Source organism: Hemitrygon akajei, chromosome 6 (assembly GCF_048418815.1).
Source record: "Hemitrygon akajei chromosome 6, sHemAka1.3, whole genome shotgun sequence".
In the NCBI taxonomy this organism is placed as follows: Eukaryota; Metazoa; Chordata; class Chondrichthyes; order Myliobatiformes; family Dasyatidae; genus Hemitrygon; species Hemitrygon akajei.
Window position 1 is genome coordinate 11,974,007 of NC_133129.1, and position 21,525 is coordinate 11,995,531.

Consider the following 21,525-nt stretch of genomic DNA (forward strand, 5'->3'; position numbering starts at 1 on the left):
TCCCCTTATTCTCCTGCATTCTAGATGTGACAATAATATACCACTATCAAAACCACCGAGCCCTTTTTTACATCCCTCTCAGGTAGTGAATTCCAGACCCCACCACTCTCCATAACAATACAGAATTATAGAACACTACAGCACAGAAACAGGCTCTTTGCCCATTCTAATCAATGCCGAACTATTATTCTGCCTAGTTTCATTGAACTGCACTTGGACCATAACCATCTAAATCCCTCCCATCCATGAACTTATCTAAATTTCTCTTAAATGTTGAAATCAAACCTGTATCCACCACTTCTGCTGGCAGCTCGCTCTCACCACCTTCTGAGTGAAGGAGCTCTCCTTTATGTTTCACCTTTCACCCTTAACCCATGATCTCTAGTTCTAGTCTCACCCAAACTCAATGGAAAAAGCATGTATTTACCTTCTAACCTCTCATAATGTTTTATACCTTTATCAAGTTTCCTCTCATTCTCCTATGTTCCAAATAAAGTCCTAACCTATTCGACCTTTCCCTAATCTAATCGCAACATAAGAATATAGGAGCAGGATGAGACTGTGACACAAGACACACCAAATACTACACAGAACAATCTTTTTACCATTGAGAAATACATCTGATGAAAGGACTTTAACTCGGAACATTAACTGCCTGACTTTCAGGGTATTTCCCGCTTTTTACTTTTGAGCTATATTGTGCCGCATTGGATCACTGTAACACACTGAGCAACACCGATACAGTGGAGCAGAAGAATGAAGCCAAAATATCTCAGGGACAGCAAAGATTAATTGCAATAATGGTTTATTCCAGCTGGGCTAAATTGTATAGGCAGGCTATAAACTAACAACTCTTGAGAAGTTCCTTGGAGGATTCTTAAATCCTTTCACTCAAAATGACGTTGATTGTGTATAAGGAAGAGTAAATAGACTAGCGACTGTATTTCGTTACGAGTTTGAGGAGATTTGGTATGTCACCAAAGACTCTAGCAGATCTCTACAGATGTACCATGGAGTGCATTCTGACTGGTTGCATCACTGTCTGGTATGGAGGGCCACCATACAGGATTGAAGAAGGCTGCAGAGGGTTGCAAATTCAGCTGACTCCATCATGGGCACTAGCCTTCTCGCCATCAAGGACTGAAGGCAGCAACATCCATCTTTAAATCCATCTCTCCCCCGCCACACCTAGGACAAGTCCTGTTCTCATTACTACCATCAGGGAGACACACACGCAGCATCTTAGGCACAGCTTTTCCCTTCCACCACGAGATTGGGGGCAGAGTGGTTAGCGCAATACCATTTCAGCTTGGGGTTCAATTCTGATGCTCTCTGTAACGAGTTTGTACATCCTTCCCAAGAGTGTGTGGGTTTCCTCCCACATTCCAAAGACATACCAGTCAGTAGGTTAATTGGTCATTGTAAATTGTCCTGTGATTAGGCTAGGGTTAAATCAGAGGTTGCTGGGCAATGTGGCTCGTTGGGCTAGAGGGGCCTATTCCACACTGTATCTCTAAATAAAAATAAAATAACTTCTGAATGGTCCATGAACACTATTTTGCTCTCTTTTAGCACAGTTTATTTAATTTTAATATACTTACTATAACTTACATATTGATTTACATATATATATTTATATATAAAATGATAAAACATAATTTTTAAATGTACTGCTACTGCAAAACAACAAATTTCATGATGTATGTCAAAGATAACAATCTGATTTTGATCCTGATTCTAAATGTCAGGCTTCCTGGCAAGACAGCCTAACTGATTGCGATCCATGCTGATGAATGAGGCTGGAAATATGAGACATATCAGACAGTGAGGAGAGGTAACTCCCTGCTAACAGAGAACGTGAGAAAGGAACACGAGTAGGGCACTAGATCCCTTGAGCAGGTGCTGTTATTTAACAAGATTGTTTGCTACTCTTCAGAGTAACCAATCATTAATTGCATTGCAACAAGATCTTGACCAAAAAGGTTCAAGTCCAGTGTTATCTTCCTCGTGTAATAGATTAATTGTAACTATAATTCAGACAACACATAAAAAATGCTGGAGGAACTGAGCAGGTCAGACAGCATCCATGGAGAGGAATAAACAGTCAACGTTTTGGACCCAGATCCTTTATCAGGACTGGAAAGGAAGGGGACGAAGCCAGAATAAGGAGGGTGGGGTAGGGGAAAGAGGACAAGCTAGTAGGTGATAGATAAAACCAGGTAACAGAGAAGGTGGATAGGTGGGAGAAAGGTGGGGCGTGATAGTTGGAAAAGGTAAAGGGCTGAAGAAGGGATTTTATAGGAGAAGAGAATGGACAATGGGAGAAAGGGAAGGAGGAGGAGATCCAGAGGGGGATCATCTGCAGGGGAGGACCCATTCCGACATGTCGGTCCATTGACTCTTTGACTGCCATGATGGGACATCTCTTGGGTTGGAGAAGCAACACTTCATATTCTGTCTGTGTAGCTTGCAATCTGACAGCACGAACATCAACTTCTCTAACTTCTGGTAAATTCTCCCCTCTCCCTTTCTCTCTTTTTCCATTCCCTATTCTGGCTCCCATCTTATCTCTTCTCTTCATCAGCCCGTCATTGGAATGCATTGTTTGTGTCAATGACCAACACGATCTGTGGAGGTGCTGGGGGCATCCTGCAAATGTCACTATGTTTCCAGCACCAACATAGCATGCTTGCTTACTAATTTACACACCCTAATCCTAACCTGTGCGACTTTGGAATGTGGGGGGAAACCGGAGCACCTGGAGGAAACCCGCATGGTCATGTTGAGAATGTACAGACAGCAGCAGGAAATGAACCTCAATCACTGAACGCTAGTGTTGTAAAGTGTTAGGCTAACCAGTATGCTACCGAGCATCTCACACCTCTATTGATAATGATGAACAGGTTGGTTATTGGAAATGATAAATGGATCTCTAGATCACTGCAAAGAGCAAATCTTACTGTTACAGCTTGAGAATGAAATTCATCCTTAATGCAGACCCTACAACCACAAAATTAGACCATCAAACACAAAATTAGACCATCGACTCTACTCTGCCATTTCATCATGGCTGATCCATTTCCCTCTCAGACCCAATCTCTTGCCTTCTCCCCATATCTCTTCATGCCTTGACCTATAAAGAATCTATCAACCTCTGTCTTAAGTATACCTAATGAAGTGGTTTCCACAGCTGCCTGTGACAACAAATTCCACAGATCCACCACTCTCTGGCTAAACAAATTCCTCCTCATCTCTGTTCTAAAGGGACATTGTTTTATTCTGAAGCTGTGTCCTCAGGACTTAGACTCTCCCACCACAGGAAGCATCCTCTCCACATCTACTCTATCTAGGCCTTTCAACATTCAATGAGACCCCCCCTCATTTTTCTGAATACCAGCAAATACGGGCATGGAGACATCAAATGGTCTTGGACTTTAGATACAACACTGAGTCATGTCATCTGCAGAAATTCTCTGATGACTCAGCTTTAGCTGGGTGTATAAAGGGAGGACGGGAGGACGAATACTTGCTGTTGTGTATTTAATATTTCAGTAATACTTGAGTAATATTGTAAATATATTGTTTGATTAAGCATTCTTTATTTTACATAATTCATTATGTGTTTTATGTAAGAAGTTTGTGAATAGCATAGATCATTATGCCACCATGTCACATGTGAGCACCTCACTAAATGAAAAGTAGACAAGTTATTCCAGGTTCCTGTGTTTTTACTTCGATACTTTTGACGCTTGTTGCTATTGTTCAAGAACAGAAAGCACATACAGTAATACTAGGCAATTCAGCCTGATATAAGCACAGTTTTGAGCCAGACTATATATTTGTCCCAAGCTGAAACAGACACTTATGGTCAATCACATACAATAGAATGTTTGCAGATACTGGAAATCCAAAGCAACACACACAAAATGCTGGAGGAATTGAGCAGGTCAGGCAGCATTTATGGAAAAGAATAAACTGCCCATGTTTCAGGCCGAGACCCTTCTTCAGGATTGAGAAGGAAGTGGGAAGATGCCAGAATTAAAAAGGTGGAGGGAGAGAAAACAGGCTGGCTGGAAGGTGATAGGTGAAGCCAAGTGGGTGGGAAAGGTCAAGAGCTGGAGAAGAAAGAATCTGATAGGTGAGGAGAGTGGACTATAGGAGAAAGGGAAGGAGGAGGAGGACCCAAGCGAAGGTGATAGGCAGTTGAGAAGAAGCAAAAGGTCAGAGTGGGGAATGGAGGAGATTGGGAGGGGGGGGGAGAAGAATTGGTTTACTGGAAGGAGAAATCGATATTCATGCCATCCGTTCAGAGCTACCCAGATGGAATATGAGGCGTTGCTTCTCAACCCTCAGAGTGGCCTCATTTTAACACAAGAGGCCGGGGATTGACACTTCGGAATAGGAATGGGAATCAGAATTAAAACGTTTGTTCACTGGGAAGCCTGTTGCCTGGTTCCAATGAAAGGGCTCTTCCTGATAAAAAAAACCCATCATTGATACCACACTTCTAAATTTTGCTAACAGCTCTGCACTGAACTGGATCTTGAGATTTTCTTAATTAATCTCTTGTTCCTAAATTGCACATCTGGTTTTGAGTTTGCAGATTTGCATTCAGCACTTGTTTAAGCTGCTCTGAACTGACTCGTGCCAGCAGTCAGCAAAACATCGGTCTACTCACTGACACTTACTTCCACTGCATTTGGGAGCTAGTGAAGAGAAGCAAGAGGCTTTCATCCCAAACCATAGCTGTGCAGCATTTTAAAGTTCAAGGATCAAGACAACACCCAGGACATGCTCTCTTCTCATTGTTACCATCAGAGAGGAGGCACAGGAGTCTGAAGGCACACACTCAATGATTCAGGAAAAGCTTCTTCCCCTCCGCCATCAGATTTCTGAATGGACAATGAACCATGAACGTACAAAGAACGTACACTACCTCACTTTTTTTTGCTCACTTTTTGCTTGACTTAAGGGTTTTTATTTCTTGTTATAATTTATAGGTTTTTTTTAATAATTGTGTTTTACAATGTACTGTTACTGCAAAACAACAGATTTCATGGTATATGCCAGTGATATTAAACCTGATTCTGACCAAGCATCACAGATTACAGATCAAGGGTCAATGGTCAAGGGACAATTTACATTTACATTTATTAGGAATTTGCTGTGGTGTGTTGGTCAGGGTGGAACATAGAACAATATAACAACTTACAACAATTTCAAAAAATAAAGAATGATATAAAAATAGAGGTTAAAGAATGGATATGTAATAAAATGTGCATAAATGCATAAATACCAGTATGCATTTACCATGTAAACAGCATTGTAAAAATGCTATAAAGTGTTTACTGCACAGTGCAGTGATGATGAAATAGATGGGGTGGGGGTAACTAACTAGAACAGTTAATCAGATTAAGTGCTGGGGGAAGAACATTTAAGATGGCGTGATGTTTAGTCCCAGGTCTGAAAATCTTGAGACATTAGGGTTAATATCCTTTTTGCTTTAACAGGCATTTTCATCAGTTATGAATTGAGCTTCAGATAAAACTGAATACAAGCATGTACAACACACGCAAAATGCCGGAGGAACTCAGCAGGTCAGGCAGCATCTCAGAAAGGAAAAATAGTCAACGTTTCAGGCCGAGACCCTTCATCAGGACTGGAAAGGAAGGGGAAAGAAGCCAGAATTACCCTTTAATCTCCCTTCCTTTCTAGCCCTCATGAAGGGTCTCGGCCTGAAACATCGACTGTTTATTTCTTTCCAGTGATGCTGCCTGATCTGCTGAGTTCCTCCAGCATTTTGTGTGTGTGTTGCTCTAGATTTTCAGCATCTGCAGAAACTTGTGTCTACAAGCATGTATGATGTTCATTACAACAGTTTCTTTGCTTGTGGTCCCTGTTGGACTGAATACAGTTTGTGATGCAAGACAAATAAAATGTTAACAGATTGCAATACTGTTTAGTTTTAATTTTCATTTAGAGATACGGCACAGTAACAAGTCCTTCTGGCCCAGTGAGCCCACACCTTTCAATTATACTCATATGACCAATTAACCTACCAACCCATACGTCTTTCAAAAATCAGGAGGAAACAGATCAATTTGAATTTGTTTCCTTCTGAGGCAATCCCTCAATATCAGCCCTTAGAACTGAGATTAGAATTGGTTTATTACTGTCTCCTGTACCAAGGTACAGTGAAGTACAGTTACTGTTCAATACAGATCAATTCATTCCACAGTGCGCTGTGGTAGAACAAGGTAAAACAGTGACAGAATGCAGAATAAAATGCAACAGCTATGGAGAAAGAGCAGTGCAGGTAGGCAATGAAGTGCAAGCTCATAATGAGGTTCATGGGCTTGGCAAATAAAAATGTGAACAAACGATCTCATGGACAAGACTAAAATACATTTTTGACTTCTAAGAATCATAGAAAATATGAACATTTAAGTCCCAATTGGCCCGTCAGACCTGTTCCGTCATTCAATATCTGTACAGTTGAGCTGCACTCTCAACATCAAGTTTCTGCTCTAATCCCATTCTCCTTCATGTCCTTTGATAGACAGAAATCTATCTAACACTTCATTAAATGTATTCAGTGACTTTTAGTGATTCATCTCCAGGGGCATCTAGATCCTTCTGAAGACCAACACCTTTCCATATCTCATCATTTTAAAAGAAATCTTTAGTTTGCAATCAATATCTTCAGATTTTTCAACTTTTTTCCATCTACTATGACCTTGCCCATTCACTTAGCTTGTCTATAGCTCCACAACGACTCTTTGCATCCTCCTCAGAGCTCACACAGGCACCCAATTTTATATCACAGGCATTTCCGGTTGTTGGTTGGCATCCATTTGTCTCGAAGGACAATGGGTGATGATGATGATCATCAGAAGCCTGGGTGGAAGGTACGGAGATACTGAGATGCCCAGTCATCAAGATCCCCCTCTTGGCCTCACTAGTGTAGTCCAAAGGAAAGCTAATGAAGCAATACGTTTGGCACCAGCTGGGCTGCAGGAGCTGTTGGATGGATGTTCACCAGTATATATCACTATTATATGTCAGCATGGATATGATCATTTCATTTAAATCTTTGCTATAGGTTGTGCACACAAGAACCCCAGGCTGTGTCCATCCTTCTAGATGGATACTCATCTTGTGAATCCCTTTAGAATAGTGTCCAGAGCTTCAGAATATGTAGAACAGAATTGTGTTTGTACATTGCGTAGTTTTATCATAGCACAGATAAACATGTAAATCATCTCACCAGGATACCTATTCCAAAGATGGCATATTTAATGCACATGAACAAACTGGTGGACTTACAGTTTGGGTTTGGCAGCGAGCGGCGGTGGTTCCTTCACGGGAGATGGTAGCAGGATGCTGGACTGTATTGGTTGTCCATGGTTTGGTCCGTTGAGCTCCTGGCTGGATGAGGTGCCATTAGTCTTGATATCAGTCGAGTTCAGCTCCAGCTGGAAGGCAGCCACGCTTGGTTTGATCTCAAGGCTGTTCACCTGGACAGGATCAACTATCCTCTTGGGAGGCAGTTCTAGAGAACTGATCTCAGTCTGAGGCGACGGGCTAAGACTGTCCATTAAGTCACTTCCATTGTTTGACGAAACTTCAACACCTGCACAGAAATAGACAGTAAGCTTTAGAAATAAGTCATGTTTTTAGGCAGTGGGTGCAGAGCTACATGGTAAAGTTTTCTCCAAAGGACATGCCCTCTTTTCACTGCCACCATTAGGGAGGAGGTACAAGAGCCTGAAGATAAACAGTCAATGTTTCAGGAACAGATTCTTCCCCTCCCCATCAGATTTCTGAATGGAAAATGAACTCATAAATTATGCTCTCTTTTTGCGCTACTTATTTGATTTTTATATATACAACCAGTGCCCACTTTATTAGGTACCTCCTGTATGTTCTGCTCTGAACCCCCATACACTTCAAGGTCAACTCACTGTGTGTTCAGAGATACTCTTCTGCACATCACTGTTGTAATATGGTTATTTAAGTTCCAGTCAGCTTGAACCAGTCTGCCCATTCTCCACTGACCTCTCTCATTAGTAAGGCGTTTTCACCCACAGAGCTGCTGCTCACTGCATGTTTTTTTTTCTCTTGCACCATTCTCTGTAAACTCTAGAGTCTGCTGTGTGTGAAAATCCAGCAGGATCAGCAGTTTCTGAGATACGCAACCCTTCCCCTATCTGGCACCAACAATCATTCCACAGTCAAAGTCACTTAGATCACATTTCTTCCCCATTCTGATGTTTGGTCTGAACAACAACTGAACCTCTTGACCATGTCTGCATGCTTTTATGCATTGAAATGCTGCTAGATGATTGGCTGCTTAGATATTTGCATTAACGAGCAGGTGTACAGTTTTACCTAATAAAGTGGCCACTGAGTGTACATTTATTACAATTTGTAGTATATTTTATGTATTGCACTATTCTGCTGCTATAACACAACAAATTTCACAACATAAACCTGTTTCTGATCCTGGCTTCATGGGCTTTTTGATCCTTCCAAACTGGAGCTGAGTAACTATGCAAGAGCCAACAATGTTTCCATGGTAGATTAATTGGCCCCTGAAAATTGCTTCTAAGTATTGGTAATTGAGTCTGGCAATATGTGCTCTCAAGCTTTTGTTTCTTGAGGGGGGAGATGAGAGAATGACTAGGGTGGGACAGTACTTGATTATGTTGGCTTCTTTCCCGAGGCAGCGGGAAGTGCAGACGGAGACAATAAAAGAGAGGCTGGTTTCCAAGATAAGACCATAATACCATAAGGTATAGGAGCAGAATTAGCCCATTCAGCCCAAGGCTGCTCTGCCATTCCTTCATGGCTGATTTATTATTCCTCTCCACTCTTCTTCCCATAATCTTACTAATCAAGAACCTATTGACCTCTGCTCTAAATACAACCAAAGATTTGGTCTCCAGTCATCTGTGGCAATGAATCTGACAGATTCATCACTCTCTGGCTTAAGGAATTTGTCCTTATCTCTGTTCTAAAGGGCATCCCTCAGTTCCAGGGGTTTCCAAACTGGGATCCAATGATCCCTTGTTTAATGGTATTGGTCCATTGCATATAAGGGATTGAGAACTCCTGCTCTATTCTGAGGTCATTCCCTCTGGTCCTAAACTACCCCACCATAGGAATCACCCTCTCCGTGTCCACTCTACTTAGATCTTTCAATATCTGATAGCTTTCAATTAGATCCCCCTTCATTCTTCTAAACTCTAGCAAGCACAGGCCCAGAGCCATCAAACACTCCTCAAACATTATCCCTTTCATTCCCAGGATCATTCTCAGGACCCTCCCTAATGCCAATATATCCTTTCTTAGCTAAGGATCCCAAAATTGCTCACAATATTCCAAATGTGGTCTGACCAATGCCTTATAGAGCCTCAGCATTGCATCCTTGCTTTTATGTTACTGTACTATTCTATGTTCCGGTCCTCAGTGATGAAATGGGCTGTGTCCACAACTCACTACAGTTTGTTATGGTTTGGAGCAGAGTTGATGCTTTCTATGGTTCAACTGTAAAAATTGATGAGGGTCATCAACCTTCTGAGGAAGGAGACATGTTGGTGTACATTTTTGGCCATAGCATCCACGTGGCTGGACCAGGACAAATTGTTGGTGATATTTACACCTAGGAGCCTGAAGCTCTCAATCATCTCCACATCAGCACTGTTGATGTAGGCAGTGTTGTGTACTCCACCCCACTTCCTAAAGTCAATGATCAGCCCTTTTGTTTTGCTGACACTGGGGGAGAGGTTGCTGTCTTGACACTACTACTAGGCTCTTTATCAATGTTCAGTTCTGTGCAAAAGTCTTAGCACATGCTATGGTGCCTAGTGTGCCAGAGGTATCCCATGCTACTACAGACAAGTCTGTTCTCTGGAATGCAGTGGTTGTCTGCTAATAAATGGAAGGCATGAGCTAAAGGGTAATACTCTCATTGGAAATGGTCGCCACAGTAGCTTGGGGTGTTGCGGAGTTCAGAGTTCAGTTCCAGTACCGTTCTGTAAAAAGTCTCTATACGTCCTCCAGTAGAATGCTCTGATTTCCTCCCATACTCCAAAGATGTACTGGGTAGGTTAATTGGTCACTGTAAGTTGTCCTGTGATTAGGCTAGGGCAGGGGTTCCCAACTTTTTACATACTGTGGACCCGTACCATTAACTGAGGTATCCGTAGGTGCCAGGTTGGGAAACCCGATTAGAGTTTGTCGGGTTTGTCGGTGATTGTTTGTCAAAGAGCCAGAAGGGCCTACTCCGTGCTGTATCTCTAAAAAAAATCAATCAATCAACATCCCTGTAACTAAAAAAAATTAGAATAATTATCTTCTGGCATGAATGATATTTCAAAGAGATCAGTCTGGTAATGTATTCAATTGAGGAAGATGTCTTCCTCTGCCCAGCCGCCTACTCCTTTGTTTCACTGCTGGCACCTACCTGGGCAGACCGTGAGATGAGCATTGCACGATGCAGAGCCAAAGGGGTTGGTGACTGTGCAGGTGAACCTCCCGGCGTCTTCCACAAAGGTTTCCGCTATCACCAGGGTGCAGATCTCCTCTGCTGAAAGAAATAAAGCATTGTGCTTCAACGAAACCTTCATATAACACTTTGACAACCTGTCGACCATCAGCTGGAAGTGTCGTCAGTGAGCTGAACCGGTGCACTTATCGGGATTCACAATAGTGTCCGATGTCATCTGAGGTGCAGATTATAAAACAAAAGCTTTCTCTTTGTGTAATCAGGAAATCACAAAGTACTTCACAAAGTAACAGTAAATTATTCTTGTAAGAAAATCATGTGCTCTAGCATCTAGTAGTGTGACAGGAATCAGTGGGGTTAGAGCCCAAGACCATGGGACATAGGAGCAGAATAAGAACACATCTGATGGTCTTGGTTGTGTAGGATTTTCTTTAAATGGGTTCTATGATGTTTGGTTTTATGGCAGTCTGTGAGGTTAAAAACTGTATACAGACTTTGATAATAAATGTACTTTTAACTTTTAATTAGGCCATTCAACAGTTAAACAAAACAACAAATTTCACAACATATGCCAGTGATATTAAACCTGATTCTGATTTTATTTGGCCCACCATTCCATCATGGCTGATTTAATACCCCTCCCAATCCCATTCTCCTGCTTTCTTCCCATAACCTTTGAAACTATGACTAATCAAACACCTATCAACCCCTGCTTTAAATGTACCCAATGACTTGCCCTCCATGTCTGTCCATTGCAATGAATTCCAGAGATTTGCCATCCTATGGCTAAATAAATCCCTCCTCATCTCTGTTCTAAAGAAATGTCCTTGTGTTCTGAGGCTGTGCCCTCTGGTCCTTGCCTCACCCACTACAGGAAACATCCTCTCCACGTCCACTCTAACTGGGCCTTTCAATCTTTGATAAGAGAGCTGAGACTAAACAGAAAGATCCTGTAGATTCTCACTTATACAAACTTCTTTAAAGTGTTATGAAACTTTTTATCTATATGGATATTGGCAAGCATGTGCCCTTTCTGAAGAATTGATCATATATTGTATAACAAAACAATCTGCTGGAGGAACTCAGCAGGTTGAACATCTGAAGATAACAATGTGCACGTTGGCACTTAACCGGCGCAGGAGATCAAACAGAGAGTGATGGACCAACCAGGTATGTAGTGGTAGATTAGCCTTATCGAAGAAAAATGTGATAGAAAAGGCTAGCTTGATGGATGATCATCCTCGGAGAATGAAGATGAAGAAGTGGAAGAGATTAAGGAGGGACATGTTTGAGGGTACAAGTAGGGTAAGCTGCAGGAAACTCTTCCACATATCAGATGTGGATAGGCAGAGTTGAGGTGGTATAGCCCGGGCTCGAGAGTGAGGAATGAGCTGATGTTTGATCAATTTAATCATCAGGCCAGATTGGAAAGTTGGGTACAGGTCAAATCGAAGCAGAATGTATTGAAATGGTAGGGCCTGGGTCCAAGAGCGAAGAACAAGCTGATGTTAGACTGATTAAGCAATGGGTTGGAGGCAACCATTGGGCCAGCATTCAGCTTGCTGCTTGGCAAGGTTTACTCGTCTCTGTGCTGAACTGAATCTAATGGGCTCCTGGATTGGCTGCAGCGATGAACTAGCCTCATGGCTGTGAGCTCACTTTTGTGTATTTCAGTTCTGAATTTTATTTGCTTCTTTTTCATTGTTTGCACGAGTTGTTTTGCACACTGTGCATTTGTAGGTCTTCTCTTCTAATGGGTTCCTTTGTGTTGTGGCTGCCTGCAAGGAGACGCATCTCGAAGTTGTATACAGTATACAACTGATAATAAATGAACTGTGAACTTTGAGCTTTGGATATGGGTGACACGGTAGCACAGCATGATGCTATTGACCTAGGCTCAATTTTGCCGCTGTCTATAAGGAGTTTGTACATTCTCCCTGTGGCCCATGTGGGTTTCCTCCAAGTGCTCCAGTTTCCTCCCACATTCCAAAGGTAGTACGGGTTAATAGTTTAATTGATCACATGGGTGTAATTGGGTGATGCAGACACATTGGAGTGCAATGGCCAGTTACTGTGATGTACCTCTAAATAAAATGGATGGAACTAGTGGACTGGATTTAGAGTAAGGGGGAAGAGGTTTAGAGGGAACCTGCTTGGCCGGGTATGGAAGCACCAATGCCCAGGAATAAAAAAGTCTACAGAAAGTGGTGGGTACAGCCCAGTCTTGCTCTTACTATGAGGCAGAAGGTAGGGGAGCCTCAGGTCCCACACCACTGGGTTCAGGAACAGTTATTATCCCTGGCTCCTGAACCAGTGGGGATAACTTCACTCACCTCAACACCAAACAGATTCTACAACCTACAGTCTCACTTTCAAGGAATTCATAACTCATGTTCTCAGTATATTCTCCCTGTGACCGTGTGGATTTTTTTCCGGTGCAATAGGTTTCTAACCTATAGATGTACAGGTTAGGATTAGTGAGTTGTTGGTGCCCGAAGCGCAGACACAAAATGATACATTTCACCATATGTTTCGATGAACGTGTGAGGATGAGTCATTGACTTGAAACTTTAACCTGTCTTTCTTACTCCATTGACACTGCCTCAGTAATTCCAAGCTTTCCCGCCCACCCACCTTCCCCCTCACCTGGTCTCACCTATCACCTCCCACTGTCTCACTTCATCCCCTCCCCCACCCACCCACTTTCCCCCTCACCTGGTCTCACCTTTCACCTCCTAGTGTCTCACTTCATCCCCTCCCCCACCCACCCACCTTCCCCCTCACCTGGTCTCACCTTTCACCTCCCAGTGTCTCACTTCATCCCCTCCCCACCCACCCACCTTCCCCCTCACTGGTCTCACCTTTCACCTCCCAGTGTCTCACTTCATCCCCTCCCCACCCACCCACCTTCCCCCTCACTGGTCTCACCTTTCACCTCCCAGTGTCTCACTTCATCCCCTCCCCACCCACCCACCTTCCCCCTCACTGGTCTCACCTTTCACCTCCCACTGTCTCACTTCATCCCCTCCCCCACCCACCCACTTTCCCCCTCACCTGGTCTCACCTTTCACCTCCTAGTGTCTCACTTCATCCCCTCCCCCACCCACCCACCTTCCCCCTCACCTGGTCTCACCTTTCACCTCCCAGTGTCTCACTTCATCCCCTCCCCACCCACCCACCTTCCCCCTCACCTGATCTCACCTATCACCTCCCAGTGTCTCACTTCATCCCCTCCCCACCCACCCACCTTCCCCCTCACTGGTCTTACCTTTCACCTCCCAGTGTCTCACTTCATCCCCTCCCCACCCACCCACCTTCCCCCTCACTGGTCTCACCTTTCACCTCCCAGTCTCTCACTTCATCCCCTCCCCCACCCACCCACCTTCCCCCTCACTGGTCTCACCTTTCACCTCCCAGTGTCTCACTTCATCCCCTCCCCCACCCACCCACCTTCCCCCTCACCTGATCTCACCTTTCACCTCCCAGTGTCTCACTTCATCCCCTCCCCCACCCACCCACCTTCCCCCTCACCTGATCTCACCTATCACCTCCCAGTGTCTCACTTCATCCCCTCCCCACCCACCCACCTTCCCCCTCACTGGTCTTACCTTTCACCTCCCAGTGTCTCACTTCATCCCCTCCCCACCCACCCACCTTCCCCCTCACTGGTCTCACCTTTCACCTCCCAGTCTCTCACTTCATCCCCTCCCCCACCCACCCACCTTCCCCCTCACTGGTCTCACCTTTCACCTCCCAGTGTCTCACTTCATCCACTCCCCACCCACCCACCTTCCCCTTCACCTGGTCTCACCTATCACCTGACAGCTTGTCCTCCTTCCTCTCCCCCACCCACTTACCGTCCCCCTCTAACCTGGTCTCTATCATCTGCCAGCTTGTACCCCTTCCCTTCCCATCACCTTCTTATTCTGGCTTCTGCCCTCTTTCTGTCTTAGTCCAAATCATTAACTGTTTACTCCCCTCCATAGAGCTCCTCCAGCATCTTATGTGTCTTGCTCAAGATTTCTAGCATCTGCAGAATCTCTCATGTCAAAATCTTTTTCTTGCTTTAATTTCATACTTCCAGTATCTGCAGATGTCCTTTTATTGTTCTTCCTTTGAAAATGCAGCTCTGTTGACTTCAAGGGAACTAGACATTGGAAGCAGAGTGAAGAGTGTGTTTGGTTTTTACTGATGGAGACAATCAAGCCTTTATACCTTCACATTCACCCAGTACTCACCAGGATCAATAGCTGTTCGAGGCTCTGGGAGGGACACATCAGGAGCACGATATATGAAATGGAAAACAAAGAACAACAATTATAGCAGTTTGTTTCCTCTCTAATATTTTAAAGTAGATTTTCCTCTTTCTTTATTGATTGATGGATTGAGGTACAGCATGGAATAGGCCCTTCTGGCCCTTAAGCTGTGCTGTCCAGCAACCCACCTATTTAACTCTAGCCTAATCAATTTACAGTGACCCATTAACCTACCAACTGGTACATCTTTGGGCTGTGGGAGGAAACCAGAGCACCCGGAAGAAACCTATGCAGTCACAGGAAAATTGTACAAACTCCTTACAGACAGTGGTGGGAATTGAACCCATTTTGCTGGTACTGTAAAGCGTTGGGCTAACCACTATGCTACCATGCAGGGTATTGTGCTTTGGCGAGTGCAGGGAGAAATTTTGATTGTAAATTGTGCCCAAGAATTGCACTTGTTTTGAGAATTGCTTTTCTCTCGACTCTCTGTTCAAACTCAATTACATTTTCTGAAAGTAAAACTTGTGAAGTCCAGAATTTTTTTTCCTCATTGCTATAAAAATATTCTTGTAAACCATGTGTACTTTGATTCATAGAGGTGAAAATGGTTTTATGACATAAACTAGTTTTTAAGACAGGACAGAGTCATGCAGCGATCTTACTAGCACACAGCAGTACATTTCTAAGTAAGTTAAAGCTCTTTTACATGTGTCCATAAGTGTAAAATCAGTCGACAAAGAGAGTTGAGCTGCTTTCTCACACCTCTAGTGATCCAGGTCATATGTATCTTGTCCTTGGGTGCTATCTGTGGGGAGTTTTCACACTTCCCCTGGCCACTTGTGTTTCCTCTGGGTGCCCTGGTTTCCTCCCTCATCCTAAAGACGTGAGGGTTGGTAGGTTAATTGGCCACTCTAAATTGTCCCTGGTATGTAGGTAAGTCCTTCAAGGGTGCCACAACCTTGTCATAGGTTTGCAGCAATGTTGGCTGGAGTCAGGGCTTTAGGCTAAATGCTCTTGGTAGGGTCACCCACGCCAAGCAGGTCAAAAGGTAGACACCAGTCCTCCAGGTTCAGGGATTCAGCTCAGGGCTAACGACCCTGACTGGTCAAAGTAAAATTGTTACAGAAACAGCAATGAAGAATCCCTCTATATCTGTGTGAAATGGTATGGACAGATAGAGATGGACCTTCATTGCTGCCCTAACTGCCAGCAGCATAATGGGCAGCAACCATGTAGGTAAGAACTAGAATCCAGGAGAGTCTAGGATCAGAGGGCATCTTAGAATACAAGGAGTTCCCTCTAGAACAGAGCTGAGGAGGAGCTTTTTTCTTAGTGAATCTGTGGAATTCATTGCCACAGACCAAGTCTTTGGGTATATTTAAAGCTCAGGTTGAAAGGTTATTGATTAGTAAGGGCAGGGAGAAAGCAGGAGAATGGGGTTGAGAGGGATAATAAATCAGCCATGATGGGATGGTAGAGCAGACTTGATGGGCCAAATGGCCTAATTCTGCTCCTATGTCTTCTGGTAGAATCCAGGGGAGCTGATGGGAACATAGGGAGAAGGAAATGGGATTGGTGTAAATAGTTAGCTGATGGTCAGTGCAGATATGTTGGGCTGAAGGGCGTCCTTCCCTGTTAAATGACAAAATGATTCTAATCAGTACAACTTGACAAGACTGAGAATGGTTGAGAAATTATATGTGGAGTGTGTCCAGTTTCGTGGGAGAGACCAGCTTCCTCTGCAATTGTTTAAAACAAAGCAAAAGCAACTTGGATTAATGTAGCACACTTAACATATTGAAAATAACACCGAGGTGGTTCATAGGAGGGTTATCGAGCCAAATTTGACCAAGAAATGTGAAATGTTCAGGGGACCCGAGGGCTTATCAGAAAGCTAAGCTTTCAGGATTATTTTCAGGGAGGTGTGAGAGATGGAAGGGTTTCAGAGGGAGTTCTGGTGAGCTGAAAGCAAGGCTGCTAATGGCTGGACAACTAAATTTAATGGTGACCAAGAGGGCAGAACTGGATGAAAACATACACACACACACACACACAGACGTCAAGCAGCATCTATGCAGGGAAAGTAACATTTAACATGTGGTTCTAAGACATTCTATCATCGCTGGAAAGGAAGAGGGCAGAAACCAAAATAAGAAAAGTAGTTGGAGGGGGAGGGAGAGGAGCATAAGCTGGTCGATGATAGGCGAACAACGTAAACAAAATGGTGCAGGAGCTCAGCAAGTCAGGCAGCAGATACGGTGATAATCAGCTAACTTTTCAGGCTGAAACACATCATCAGGATTGGAAAGGAAGGGGGCAGAAGCCAGAATAAGAAGATGGGGGGAGGCAAAGAAGTGAAACCAGGTGAGAGGGAAGGTGGGAGGGTGGAAGAGGGGTGGATGAAGCAAGAGGCAGGGAGGTGATAGGTGGAAGAGGCAAGGAGCTGAGGAAGATGGAATCTATTAGGTGAGGACAGTGGAGCATGGAAGAAAGGGAATGAGGTAAGGACGCAGAGGCAGGTAACGGGCAGGTTGTGAGGATGGGAAAGGGGAAAAAAAGGGTGAGGGAAAATTGGGGAGGGGAAGGAAAGAAAGGAAAACAGAGGGGAGTATCTCCAGAAGTGAGAAAAATTTAACTTCCGGTTGGAAACTAAGAAGATGGAATATGAGACATTGCATGTGGCCTCAATATGGCAGTGGGCAGACATGCCAGTGAATTGAAATGAAATTGAATAGAATTGAAATGGATATTTATTGGGACACAACTGTTGTAGGGCTAGAGGAGATTGCAGAGAAGGGGAGGGGAAGTCCAGGATAGGATTTGGAAATGGGAATTCATGGTTCATGGAACTACTTAATCAAGTGCCAGTGACATTTTTGGGGTTGGGGGTCTGTCTCTGCAACACAGGGGAGATGGGTGAACAGGTGTGAATGAAGTTATAGGCAGAAGAGGGCTGGATGACCTCCAGCGCAGACAGCTGAAGCTAGCCCAAAAGTGAGTGAAATTCAACGGTCACAGAGGAGACATGCCTTTGAATTTCCTTCATCTGAGAGATTGTAGTTCAGGGGATGCTTCAAGAGCGGAACAATGGAATGGAAAATCTCAGGCTTTAAGTTGTATAAGACATTGGTGAGGCCTACTTTGGAATATTGTGTGCAGTTTTGGTCACCTACCTACAGGAAAGATGCAAGTAAGATTGAAAAAGAACACAGACAATTGACAAGGATGTTGCCAGGACTTGAGGACCCAAGTTATAGGGAAAAGTCGAATAGGTTAGGACTTTATTCCCTAGAATAAAGAAGATTGATGGGACATTGGGTAGAGATATACAAAATTATGAAGGGTAAATGCAAGCAGACTTTTTCCACTGAGAATGGGTAAGACTAGAACTAGAGATCATGGGTTAAAGCAGAAGGTGAAATATTTAAGGGGAACATGAGGGGATCTTCTTCACTTAGAGGGTGATGAGAGTGTGGAATGAGCTGCCAGTGGAAGTCGTGGTTGCAGCTTTGAATTCAACAATTAAGAGAAATTTGGATAGGCACAGGAATGAGAGGGGTATGGAGGGGTTATGGTCAGGGATTAGGCAGATGAATGATATGGCATGGGCCAGATGGGTCAAAGGGCCTGTTTCTATTCTGTAGTAGGCAATGACTCTATGGTACTTGATGGTGTGCATTACTTTTTTGAAGGATTCGGAAATCTGGCGAGTCCTCTATTTCTGTTCCTTGCCTCTGCCATTGGACTTTGAGAGGAGGAGATCCCTTCACTCGACACTCCAGCACCACGACTTGACCCTCTGATGCAGTGACATCTTGCAAGACCTGCCATGAAATAAGAGCTAATTAATGTCCAGCTTGCTGTGGACTGCACCACAATGTGTGACCTCACTGTGTCGATCTAAAGTTACTTCTTAATTAAACAATGCTGTGTATCCACTTTACCGTGGGTTCATTGTCCATTCAGAAATCTTTAGCACCATCAGATTTCTGAATGGACAATGAAACCATGTACATTACCTCACTATTTTTTGCACCACTTATTTAATTTTATATATACAGTGGTTTCCTGTTAATTAGGTCATATTGGGACAAGTACATTTTGGCCCAAATAATTGGCTGCCCAATTAGCCGAAGTTTCACGGAAATAGTTAAAAAGACAAATTGTGTAACAAATTATGTATTAAAATGAAATACACAACAAATTAGAACACTACTGATAGTACTGAAGTACTATAAAACTGTACATTAGTTCCTAATACTTTTCAACAGAGGAATTCATCCAGTGTACGGAATGAATGAACTGTCAAGAGGACCACAAACCTGTTGTGATTTGGAGGTTTGGTGGCTCAGTGACTGGAGAGCTATGTTGGCTGGAGTCAGGGCTTTATGCTTTTGCTCTTGGTAGGGTCACCCATACCAAACAGGTCAAAGGGTAGGTACCAGACTAAGAGTGATCCACCAGTCCTCCGGGTTTGGGGATTCAACTCAAGGCTAACAACCCCGATGGTCAGATAAAATCTTATGGAAATTGCAATGAAGAATTCTACATCCAATTGTGATAGCATTCCTGAACGGGCACTCAAGACTTACATAGCTGACAGTACTGAAAAACGAGAGGAAGCTACAGCCAGGATAAAGCAAGCTCTGAACATTGCCAAGACCAAAAATGGATTCTGGAATGTAGGAACCATGTACAACACTGGCAAGCTAGCACAAATAACTGCAGAAATGCATTGCTACAACCTGCACACACTGGGCATCAGTGAAAGCAGGTGGACAGGGTCTGACAGCCTAAGGGCAGCAACAACTGGTGAAACAATTTTAAACTCAAGGAGGGAAGATCATGATGTGGTAGCTGTCATTTTGAAGAAAGGCACTGAGAAGTGCTTGCTGGGGTAGAAACCAATCAACAGTAGCTGAAAGGGAAGCAAGTGAACGTGACTATGATCCAGTCTTCACCCCAACTAACGATAGTGACATTGAAGAAAACCATGTCTTCTACAAACAGCTGCACTCAGAGACAGTTAACACCATGCTATGACCTAAACACCAAAGCGGGGAAATAACAACTGAAACAGATTGGGCATGCATTAATGTGGAACAATGAGTAACAATGGTGAAAGACTGGAGGAATCCTGTGCCATGAACAATCTGGTCATAAGAGGGACCCTCTTTCTACACCGTGAAATCCACAAACTGACATGGTGCTCACCCAGTGGACAAGGCAAGAATTAGATTGACCATTTAATGATCAATGGTATGTGGTGACGATCCTTGCAGGTGAATAAAGGTGAAGAGGGGAGCACATACAGGAAGTGATCACCACATTGTAGCAGTGATGAAACTCAGGCTGAGAAGCACTGTGACCTGAACACACGTACAAAGACATTTTGATGTCGAAAAACTCAAGGACACCAGTGTGAGATCTGCCTTCACCATTCAGCTTAAGATATTACAAGACTGTGTCAGTAGACAAGATTAACACAAAGTAGAAACAGATTGCCTCAGTCATCAAGGAGAGCAGTGAGGCTAATCTAGGATACAGAGCTGGAAAGAAGAACAAAGAATGGATACAGCAGGAAACGTGGACAGCCTTAGAAGAAAGACAGAAAAGTAAGAAGAAAGTGCTAAATGCAAGGTCAGCATGACTTAAGGTGAAACTTCAACTAGCATAAACAGAAACTAACAAAAAAGTGAAGAGACTTGCAAGAAAGCATAAGAGAGTTTACATGGAAGACCTTGCAATGGACACTGAAGCAGCTGCCAGTCAAGATGACCAGGAAAATATACACAAGACTTCAAAATTGATATGCACAAAGTTCCAGGCCAGATCCAATGGTCCAGTCAGAGATAAAAATGGTCTGCTTTTGGCAACTGAGGATCAGCAAGAAGCATGATGGATAGAGTATTTCAGAGAATTGCTGAATAGACCACCATCAGAGGAAGAGCCTGACATATAAGAAGCAGCAGAGGATGTTGACATCAACACAGATCCGCCCAAGAAAGGAAAGATTGTTGCTGCAATTAAATCACAGAAGAACAGCAAAGCTCCAGGACATAACAATTTGAATGCCGATCTGTTCAAAGCTGAACCAAAATTTTCAGTAGCCATCCTGCAACCACTGTTTACTATAATCTGGGAATGGGGACTCAAGGTCTGAACAAAGGGAGTTATTGTTAGGATCCCCAAGAAAAGAGTGCTAAGTGATTGCAACAACTGGCCTGGCATCACACTTTTGTCAGTGCCCAGCAAGATTCTCCAACAGATTACAGATGCTGTCGATGTGTGCTTGAGAAAGGAGCAAGCTAGATTCTGGAAGAACAGAGACTGTGTCGACCACATCTTCATACTGAATAACATCATAGAACAGTGCACAGAGTGGCAGAGACAACTGTTCGTGAATTTTGTGGACTTTGAAAAGGCTTTTGGTAGCATCCTCAGGGAGAACCTCTGGCATATTCTCAGATCATACAGGGCCCTTTCCAAAATTGTCCATTTTATCCAGAGTTTCTGTACTAATTTCACCTGTATATTTGGGGACAGCAACTTAAGCTTTGAAGTCAAGACAGAGGTTAGGTAAGTCTGTGTGATGTTGGCGATATTGTTTAACCTGGTGATTGACTGGGTTATGAGGCAAACAACGGAAGATAAGCAGAAAGGTATTAGGTGGACTCTATTCTCTTTGAAAGACCTTGACTTTGTGGATGACCTTGCATTACTATCACATACACACCAGCACATGCAAAAGCAAAC

At 43.6% G+C, this 21,525-nt stretch overlaps 1 protein-coding gene across 4 annotated transcripts in view; it reads right to left on the reverse strand.

Moving 5' to 3' along the window:
• Positions 1-21,525, reverse strand: part of palld (palladin, cytoskeletal associated protein) — a 490,195-nt gene that overhangs the window by 197,786 nt on the left and 270,884 nt on the right. For 3 of the 4 annotated variants that reach the window (XM_073047880.1, XM_073047882.1, XM_073047883.1), the window contains 4 exons: positions 18,452-18,593; positions 14,749-14,772; positions 10,469-10,591; positions 7,327-7,633 (listed from right to left, as the gene is read on the reverse strand). In XM_073047880.1, the coding sequence (XP_072903981.1) occupies positions 7,327-7,633; positions 10,469-10,591; positions 14,749-14,772; positions 18,452-18,593 (596 nt within the window). The remainder of the gene's footprint in view (positions 1-7,326; positions 7,634-10,468; positions 10,592-14,748; positions 14,773-18,451; positions 18,594-21,525) is intronic. The other variant, XM_073047881.1, reaches the window with a different exon arrangement.